Source organism: Spinacia oleracea, chromosome 4 (genome assembly GCF_020520425.1).
Source record: "Spinacia oleracea cultivar Varoflay chromosome 4, BTI_SOV_V1, whole genome shotgun sequence".
NCBI lineage: Eukaryota > Viridiplantae > Streptophyta > Magnoliopsida > Caryophyllales > Amaranthaceae > Spinacia > Spinacia oleracea.
In genome coordinates, this window is record NC_079490.1 from 169,807,967 (window position 1) to 169,818,890 (window position 10,924).

Genomic DNA, 10,924 nt, shown 5'->3' on the forward strand with positions numbered 1-10,924 from the left:
AAAACAGGAATTTGAAATTACTTTAGAAAAGCTAGAATTTCAAATCCAAAAAATCACAGTCTCATGAGCTCTCTGATTATCTCGCGCTCAGTACTCTCTCTCGTTTACACTTTCTCTCCCGAGCCTCGTCATCTTCGAGCTCGGCCTCCAAATTCTTCTCTTACTCTCTCCATCGCGAATCAATCTTCTGTTTGAAGAGGTACAATTGAAATATGAATCTCTGCTATAAACTTCAAGACATGCATCTTCTTCTGTGGTCATTAAGAATGATTATCCCCTAAATGCTGGTTTACTTAAATATGAAATTAAGCCTTTTTCCGGTACAAGGGTACCTATACACTATACTAGAGCTGAGACAAGCAGCCAGAGGAGTCTACAGAATAACAGACTCGAGTCTGTGAAACCTGTAACAATTTCTGGTTAACCGCCAATGATCAATCGTCCATACAACAGTAAGATTTATTAAGGTATAAGAAATCCTTCACTTGAAGACTCTGTAAAACATTGTGATGACATTTTAGCAAACCCAAAAATTTGTTAAATAAGTGTGTATATAATATATTAGTAGCTTCACTTGAAGCCTCCGTAAAATATTTGACTTGACTTGACTGTCTATTTTAAGGTCACCCCTATAATGGAATCTCGTGTGGCCGTGTGTTGAAAGAGGTAGAAAAAGAATAGGTTGAACAGCTCAAGTCTCCATTCTGAAGGGCCGTTCAAATCAAAACGGTTTTGTTATCTCCTCGTGGAACTTCAATTGTCTGTCTTACATGTTGCAGGTGCAAAGCACCTGTGGTTTGAACCGAACATGGCTGTTTGTAGCCAACGTGAGTATACACGGCTCTTCTCTGAATCCATGAAAGCAATCAAGGCATATGAAAAGTGCAGGCATGTTAAAGTAGCCGATATTTGGTGCCTGAAACATAAGAAAAAAACACCAACGTTAAAAAAAAAAACTCAGGGTCTTTTACAATGCAAGATGTTCAGATAGTTGCAGAGAATTCACACTTAAACAGAGAGCGCGCTTCAGCTGCAATATTTCTTGGTGATGTTATCTGTATTCCTGCCAAAAAAATAGAAGGTTAACACTTCAAAAGAATAAAATGTGTCTGAAACTATATTGCATAATTGTGTCAACAAAGAGGATTAACCGCGTACTGACCTTGCAGTCTACCAAATCTATAAGGTTGTTTTCTGAATTGGAACCAAGGATATCAAGTTGGACCTAAACAACAATAGAATAGCGTTGTCATTTTCTACTAGTAACCAGTATGTTTACACAAACTTTTATATAAGACGGTCGTACACAAAAGACCACCTTGATGTCATATAAGTTAAGCAATGTAATCAATTAGTTAAGCACTTGAACTAATTAGTTAAGCACCAAAACCAATTAGTTAAGGAATGAAAATAATTAGTTAAGCACTAGAACTAATTAGTTAACTAATATAACCTATTAGTTAAACAATAAAAGTGGTCTTTCCGGTAAGGCGGTCTTACACAAAAGTTGCCTATATGTTTAGTACACTAGAGAAAACATGCAAGTGCAATTACAGAAAGAAACCAGGTTAATAGGATTGTAAGTGAAGACCAGACATGTAAATCTCAGAAATCAACATTCATGTGTATATGGCAGTTGTAACAAAGGGGTATTATTTCAGTTGTCTTTTCAAGCAGAATGAGATATTACCATGACTATTACCGGAAAACTCACAAGTTGCAGCACGAGCAACGGACATAGTAAATTCACACCTCAACAAAAGAAGAAAGGTGAGGAAGAGTACACATTGGTAATCTGCTTTCCCATGTTTACAAATGATATTTTAGAATAGAAAAATGATGAGTTATATACAATACAAAGTTACAAACCAAAGAAAATGACAAATATCACACTTATCATTTATTTGCTTCACTCATGCTACAAGCAAACAATAACAATGCAATCCATAAAGAAGATCCGCCAGCAGTAGCAATGCTTTCTTTGAAGTTTGAAGGGTAAAAGATTGTTCTTTTTATAAATAATTGGTGCATGATTCTAAGATGATGTGAGCCAGTCGATTTCAATACCAACAGAGATACACGAAAGTCGAAACTCTAGATTAATAAGGTACTCCTCCGTATTTTAAAAAGAGATACACTTTTCTTAAACGACTGTATTTTAAAAAGAGATATACTTTCCTTTTTTGACATGTTTTGGTTCCCACTTCCAATTATATTAATATTTCTCTCTTTCTTGTGGTCCCCACACTTACTCACATCATCTTTTTACTATAATAAATATTCACCCACTACCCCATTTTCATCTTATTTTAATAAATTCAACTCACTCTCCTAAAACTACATGCCGATCAAACTGTATCTCTTTTTAAAATACAGAGGGAGTAAACAATAATGTAAGAACCTAGTACTCAGCTTCATGAAAAAGGAAATTCTTAGACCTCAATTCGAAGGTTTTTTTTTCTTAATTTCTACAATGGCCCAATTGTCCACCCTCTACATTTCAGATTCAAAGTAACTTATCACCCAAAGGCTATCATGTCAGTTGCATAACACATGTAAAGAACAAGAAAAGTTATCATCATCAAACTTCCCTAAAATTCTTATGCTCCATGACCAGATATAATCTCAGCCCCAAGCCAGTGTTGAAATCTTATCAAGACTACAACCAGAAAGCCCAATTAATTCCGCTCACTACACTAATTCTGTCCTCTTGTTATTATTTTCTTCTCCATATATCTTATTGGGGAGCATGGCATTAGTTTGGGGAGCAGAAAAGAAAGAGTTCATAAAGACACATGACAAAGTGCAGCCGATATAGTTACTATAATTTGAAGAGGATAATAAGAACCAAAATATCTACATGTCTTACAAAAAAGACAAGGTTGCAGAAAAAAACTGAACAATCAATAGGATTTCAAAAACATACCAAAAGCAGCACCCGCAGAGAAGGACAGAGCACGATGATCTTAGGACCACAATAACCCGACTCCTCCAAAAATGTCTCCTTCAACCACCAATCCATTGAGTTCATGAAGACCTATATCAAAATGAAAACAAGCGCACAGGAAAGTCCGCAAAGGAAATTCAAGCACCAGCATTCGCTTGAACCCAAGTCATTGATTGGTCTATAAAGAATAGAATGTAAGTTTCCTTCACATTATCTCACTGAAGCCGTACGATGTTCTTTTTCATGACTGTTGAACTTGCAATCCTCAGCCAGTTGATGCAGAATGAATGAAACATCAGGCGATAACCCTTTGGGAAGGTGCATATCCAACAACTTTGAGTATCTTAAAGAAATCGGGATCTCCTGCTCGTTTAACTTATACGTAATCAAGTTTCTCCATTCTTTTGACCTTCCTTCCAGGCAAATACCATGAAGCAAGGCAACAAAAACAAATGATTCTTCAAGGATATTCCTATTAACATATTTCTGTGTCAGCTGCAAAGCAGTTGTGCGCATTCTATGATGACAAAGGCAGATGAGAATGCAATTATATACTGCCTTTCTTGGAGGCAAACCATCTGAAATCATTCTTTTAAAGAGTTCCAAAAAGACTGAACTTTCATGCTTTTCAGATCCATTTTCCTTCTCAGATATTGCAGCTGACACGGCATTAGTAAATCCGTTTACCAAATAGTTGAATGTAACATCGTTTGGGGTGCATTTATTTATCAGCATCCCTTCAAATGTGGAAACTGCTTTGACAAGATTGCCCCCTTTGCAAAATCCACCTACAAGTATGCTATATGTGATTACATTAGGAGCCAAACCATGACATTGCATCTCCTTGAAAGTTTTCTCAGCGCCAAATGTATCTCCTTGGCGACAATACCCATTAATCAGAGATGTATAAGTGACCACATTTGGTTTATGTTTATTTTCTACCATCTCTCTAAATATCCTCAATGCATTATCAAGGTCACGTTGCTTGACACAGCCATCTATTAAGGTTGAATAAGTAAATATATCAGGAGAGATGCGTCTCTGTGACATTTTCTTGAAGCATAGAATTGCATCATTCATCCTCCCAAGTCTAATGTATGCCTTAATCATAGCATTGTATCCCACAACACCAGGATCCAAATGTTTTTCAACAGCAAGTTCAAAGATCTTCTTTGCTTCATCTAGATTACCGTTTCTAGAAAATCCATCAACCAATGTGGTATAAACTAATGCATCGGGATGTATATTTTGGTCAAGCATCTCACAAAACAACTGCTTTGCAGCAGAGAGCATCCCTTTTCTGAATAATCCACTCATAAGAACATTGTAAATCCCAGCATCAGGGATAACTCCCCTCTCAATCATTTGCTTCCGAATGTTTGATGCAGCTTCAATTTCACCCCGAACAACAAGTCCGTGAACAAGTGCTCCATAAGTAACCATATCAGGTCTATGACCTCTCTCTGTCATTTCAATAAGCAAACAGGAAGCCTTGTCAGGGTCGCCTTGTTTGCAATAGATATGAATGAAAGGAGTGTAACTATATTTATCAGGTGTCAAACCCCTTTTCATGGCCTGATCTAGAAGTGCATTAGCTTCCCCAACCTTCCCAATATTACATAAACCAGAAATTAGAATGTTATATGTCATGATATCCGGCTTACAACAACTCTCCTTGATCTTTCTAATCACGCCGTAAGGATCCACTAAACAACCATGTTTATACTGGGAATCAATTATGTTATTATGAATCTGAACATTGACCTTCAAACCCCTTATTTTCATCTCCTCCAAAACTCTATCAACCTCGTCAAACTTCCCTTCTTTGCAAAATCCATTTATCATAGGTCCATATGTCTCCACAGTAGGTAAAAACCCTTTGAAGTTCATCTCTTGTAAAAGCCTATTCGCTCTCGCAGTCTCACCTCTCCTGCAATACCCATCAATAAGAGTATTATAAAACACCACATTCGGCACACAACCCTTTCCCCACCGATCCTCAATCATTTTCCTGCCCTCATCAACTTTCCCTAGTTGGCAAAAACCCCTCACCACGATACTCGTACTACAATTATCCGAACAACACCTCCCACCACCACCATCTCTCTTAAGCATTTCATCATACACCTCTTGTGCAACCTCCATACGACGAGTTTTCACCAAACCATTAAGCAAAGAATTACAAGCATAAACACTAGGCATACAATCAAACCTATCATTTACAAATCTATACAACTCCCTAGCTTTATCAACCAACCCAGCATCAGCATAAGCTCGAATTAACACATCAAAAGCTTCAATAGTAGGCAAAATACCCTGAATTTTCATGCAAATTAACACATTTTCAACCTCATCAAACACCCTACTGTTCCCTAAAAGCTTAAGAAGGGAAGAAAATGCATACCCATCAAGAGGAGAACAATATTGTCGATGTGAAAACCATTCATAAAACTTCAAACCTAAACCAACATCACGAATTCGATCAAACACAAGATGGGCTATTTCTGAAGCTTCAATTGATTCTTCAGCGAGTTGGGGTTCCAATAATTTGTCCCAATTTTGGTGGGTCCTAAGTAAATTGCATGCTTCATTGGCCAATTTCTTTATATGGGGTTCATAGAGAGGTATTTTTGCTGGTTTTGAGTTGGGATTTTGGCGAGGTTTGATGAGAGAGAGCAGTCTTTTGGACATGAGAGAGAAAGTGAAAGGGAGAGTGTGTTAGAGTTGAAGAAGTGAATTCCGAGTGCAGGAACCATTGACGTTTGAATTTGTGCGCAGTTTTTGGTCAGTGATGAAAAGTACGAGAGTTTGAAGTTTTTTGAGGGAGGAAACACACCGAATTGAACGTAGGGGGGAAAGGGTAGACCTGATCAAAAGGCGGGCCGGCGGATTCGGGTCGGGCTGAGGATATAAAAGCTGTTCATTACATCGGGCCGGGCTAATTTTGTGCGACAAAATTCGCTATTTCCGGTCAAAAATAGTATATTTTTCGGGTCAATTTTGGGTCGGGCCAAAAATTATTGTTTAACGTTGTCCAAAGCACGCAAATTTTTAAAAAAGGGGTCGGGCCTGAATATTCGGCCGAAATATTATTCCCAAAATCCGGTAATTTTCGGGTCGGATCATGCCAACGGGTCGGACCCATGTTGATCAGCTCTAGGAAAAGGAGAAGACTCGGATACCTATCCATTGGTCAAACAAAAGTTCAATTGTGTTGGGTCGGGGATAGTATTTTCAAATTGGGTGGACACATCAGACACATTGGACAGTAGCGGGTTGGTTTCGATTTAGGTTTTATCAGGTCGTAATTCGCTTGGGCTCACGTCATGTGGGCTAGTAGTTCCATGTTATATTGTACGCACAATCTTCAAAGACAATGAATTCTAATTAAAGAAGTTAATGTTGAAAATGTGAAACTAATGTAATCTTGATTTCGGCCGAAAACAACATCGTGTCACACACTCGCGCTCTTTAATAACCGATCCCGTAGCTTCTTCCAACTTATTCATCTGAGAAGACTTTTCACTTTGAAGTCTCAAAGACTTTGTATTCCCTCGTTTGTTTTACTTGCATCACTTGGCTTTGACACTATTCATATACTAAGTTTGACTTGAATTTTTTTCAATACTAATTGTTTGACTTGATCCTAATGTCTTGTTAAGTTAAATTTGATCTAAAATAGCACTAAAGTGAATAGCGCCATTGATTTGTTTATTTTTTTTGGTAAAGGAAAGGTACACGGAATCTATGGTATCCCTATCTTAGGAATAAGCGATAAATTAGGCAAAGTAAAAAAGATAACAAAATAAAATACCAAATAAAAAGTTACAAGCTTCTCAAGGAAGTTAAAACTAAGCTTCTGAAAGAAGCTAATCCAATTCACAACGGTGTCGGTAAAGAAAACCGATACCAAACCATCAACCACGCAAAGTCAGAAACACCAAGGACACAGACACATGCAACAGTCATAGAAGATGAGGACTTCGACTACAGCGAAGACGTATGTGGGCGATAAAAAATCCGTACCACCGATGAAGAGAAGACCGATCAAACAAGAGGGGCAGGTGAGACACCGGAGAAAAACCACCAACGACGAGGAATCTAAGGATTAAGGACCACCACGAAAGCGAATCTAGAAGAGGTGGCAAACACCGAACAAAGGAGTTTCATGATATAATTCATGTAAAAGAAAGGCAAAGAAGAACTAGCCATAGTTATTGATTAACGACAAAAGATGATAAGAAATTTGCTTGATTGATTTCAACATGAAGGAGGCTTGAGAAATTTCTTAATTTGGGGACGGAGTAGGTTTCTAAAGACAAGGGAGAACCCCCTCTCTCTAGAAAACCGATTTACATGTGCTATCCATTATGCGTTAGCGCCATTGATTGTTGTCTGAGCATGCTATAACCTTCTTGAACCTGATCATAGCCCACCTTGCAGATGACATGTTGGAGTTTTACTCCTTTCGGTCTGTGTTGAAAAACTCCAAATTATGTTGCTTCAAAAGAATTAAAGTTCTCGTAAATACAATGTGGTTTTTCCTATTATGAATCATCAATTTTGGAGCGTAATTATTGAATTGATTGTATGATGTCAATTAATTGATTTGTTGACCATTATTACCTTAATTGTTTCCTCCATTTATGGCCTAATTGATGACCAATTAATAGGCTTCCATATTTGTTGATCCTTTTGGCCTACTTAAAAGGCAATTGATTCTTCCTCCAGACACAGAGAAAAGAGAACCTTATTCATCTTCTCTGAAAATACAAACACAACATCGACCATTGTTCTGGGCATTGCTTAAGTGTGTTCTCAATCTTCGTATCCGTCCACACCGGAGATGAAGAGTCGTGTAACCCTGGGAGTTGATTGCCATGAGTCCGCGTGTATGTAGCGGGGAAAATTCAACTTTAGGGCAGTGATTGGTGTCATGCCACGACATAATTTCAGATAAGCAATTCTAATTTAATCTGCTATTAGTCATATCTCCTACAATCTAAAGTTGAATTTGATATTATTTGTTTATTTTTTTTTATATGACTAATCGTTTGGATATCATGTGTATGCCAATGTTACACCGCAAAGGAAATATGAGGTAGAACCGAATTGACTTTATAATGACGTGTATGATTCATTTTTAATATTTCTCATATATGATGTTGCTTGTATTGTCAAGGTTTTCTGCTAATTCATAGTTGTATACTAGATTAATGATTTGTGGATTTAAATTACCAATGCAATTTTTGGGTCTTAGTTATTTGTTTGGTTTAATAGTTTGGATTTTTGGATTATTATAAATGGTTACGTCAATTCAAAACGTCGGTGCTTAGTTTTCATTTTGTGTATTTTGGGAGTCATTAATTTGTTTTAACGCATGGATTAATTGGCTACACATGGTGGATAAAGTTAATGGCTTTTGTTTTGGTCATCATATTGCCGTTATTTTTCATTTTATTTTTTTGAGTAATAGTACGGAGTTGGGTTATGACCAATTTCAAATCAATTACTCCGTAAAACGGCCTCCGTTATAGTGATTATTTCCAAGGCATCATTACTGTTTTTTTAATACTTTGTATTAGTTTGTGAGATAGATTATTTTTCAATCAAAACACCAGACTCATTATTAAAACCAAAATCCCACGAGATTAAATGAGAAGTTTTTTGAATCAAAACAAGAGCTTGATGATTTCGTGAATAATAAAATAATATATTTTTTTCGAGAAACGCATACCAATTTGTTGCAATTATTATTTTCGGAGTTGTAGGTGTTGAGGATGAAATAAAGTTTAGAATTGATCAATTCAAGCAGCAAGAAAGGTGTTCGACGAAATGTTAAACTTAGTGCACACAAGGTGTTCGACGGAAATCGGAATGCCTGACCAGTGCAATGAAGGGTGTCAGAAACTGGTGGGCTTATAATTAGTTTCTGAAGCACACGAGGGTTTGATAACAATCGCGAAACATGATAAATAATATTGTATGTGTATTAGCGTATATGCTTGCGGATAATGATACATGAATTGCATTACTAAAGGTGCATAACTTTATTGGTAAATTAATTCCCAATTCGTTGGTTTGTCTCATATGAATAAGTATAGCTTCTTAATTGGGTTTTGGAGGATTGTACAGGGTAACAATTCTCTCTCCGGTTTGCAATTGTTTTTAAAACTTTGTTCCAATTTCTTAATTTCAGTTTTAATTAAAGTTGATTTGCTGTAATTGGCGTCTAGAATTGGACTGGACCACTTGCTTTATTTAAAAGCCACCCAGTGGGTGTTCAAGCAGCAATCCTGGAATAAGAGGGGCACCATCAATGCTCTAAACCATGAAGTGTTGGTTCATTGAAATCAAACGATATGAATCAAGGTTAGGTAGATTGACTTCACCACTCAATTTGTCCAACATACTATATAAAAGGGGAGTTCTTTTATCTAATTTTTTTTGTGTTTAACTTTAAGTTATTACATAATATGTAGTTATGTTATCCCCCTTCTTGTGTGGTACGTAGTATGTTATCAGGGCCGGTTCTGGGGCGGCGCGGGGTGAGCGACGGAACAGGGCCCCCATATTTTAATTTTAAATATAGTGTAAACAGTTTCCTAAATATACATAAAAACTAATATGGAGCATTGGTTAAGGTAACATAATAATGTATAAAAAGGTATGGGGTTCGAATCCCCTTGGCAATAAAACTGCATTTTTGCATGATTTCCGGACATTGACAGGTGTCCTTCCTTTGACTGAGTATTTTTTTTTTCTTTTTTTTTTTAATTCCGCGGAGATTACTATGCAAACAGTTGGGATTCCCAATTAGTCGATTACTGGAAAACAAACATTCATCCCTTCTTCTCTATTCTCATAATCTCATACAACTTTGAATATATACCTTTCATCTCCAATTTAATTTCTCCTTCAAATCGTTATCAAATCTCGTTTTCAACGGATTAATCTTCAATGTTACAATAAATTGATTATTAAACCGTTATTTCTCACCCTAATTTCTCTATATGTACAAAAAAAGTTCTTCAATTTTTACAAATAAAAATACAAACTTGATTGCTCTAAAAATCCAATCTGATTTCTTTTTAAGTGATTCATTAATGTTTGTTTTTTCTTATGTTTATCATTTCGACAAATTTTTTAAGGGAAGTTTTTTTGTTTTATAAAAATTGATTTTTTGATTAAAGTTTGAATTGAGGGCCCATTTTAAAAAATTGCACAGGGCCCCATTGATAAGGCGTAGTTATAGCCCCGGCACTGTATGTTATTACTACGTTTTGACACTTTAATGATCAATGTGAGGGTGTGAGTTAGTGTTTGAGGCTAATAGGCTAGTTGTACTAGTAATGAGGAATACATAAAGGGCAGTAGCACTAATTAGAAGGTTGTCTCTGCTATGAATGAGTTATGATCTACTACCTCCGTTTCAAAAAGATCTTTACAGTTACGATTTGCACGAACTCCAATGCAATATTTAACTACTAATATATCCAATTTCGTATGTGAAAAAAATATAAAAATTTGATATTCTGAAAATACGTACCGAGACCAATCTAGCAAGATCTTACATGTAACATTTTGATTTATATAATAGTGAGAATTTACGGTCAAAGTTTTTATACTCTGGACACATTTTCCAAAGCGTAAAGAACTTTAAGAAACGGAGGTAGTATTATATTATCCTTGAGACCTGTCAAAACATGAAGGAGCCAATACCTAATCACAACCTTTAATATTTCTTTGAGAGGTAGCTTTGTTGAGGCCAAGGACAAGGTTGGTGATTAATGGGTTATCTAAAACCTTAATGTTTAACCATCTTAGTTACTGCTAATCTATACTATATATTAAAAGGTGTTGATAAGCAAGCCTATGTGCCACGTGGCACTCACACTAATCCCACTTCAATGTTCCATGTCATACACGATTATTTAAAAATGATAAATATGTGTGGTACAAGTCTTGAACCCGTGA

At 36.4% G+C, this 10,924-nt stretch overlaps 1 protein-coding gene across 2 annotated transcripts; it reads right to left on the reverse strand.

Moving 5' to 3' along the window:
• Positions 1 to 394: 394 nt before the first annotated feature.
• On the reverse strand, positions 395 to 5,785 carry LOC110805381 (pentatricopeptide repeat-containing protein At1g52620). 2 transcript variants are annotated; one of them, XM_022010973.2, is made up of 4 exons: positions 2,927 to 5,785; positions 1,163 to 1,225; positions 1,009 to 1,055; positions 395 to 916 (listed from the first exon to the last, which is right to left on the reverse strand). In XM_022010973.2, the coding sequence occupies exon 1, from the start codon at positions 5,636 to 5,638 to the stop codon at positions 3,158 to 3,160; it is 2,481 nt and encodes an 826-aa protein (XP_021866665.1). In that variant the 5' UTR covers positions 5,639 to 5,785; the 3' UTR covers positions 395 to 916; positions 1,009 to 1,055; positions 1,163 to 1,225; positions 2,927 to 3,157. The 2 variants fall into 2 exon arrangements, with proteins under 2 accessions (XP_021866665.1, XP_021866664.1); XM_022010972.2 differs by having other exon boundaries at positions 1,009 to 1,063.
• Positions 5,786 to 10,924: the final 5,139 nt, after the last annotated feature.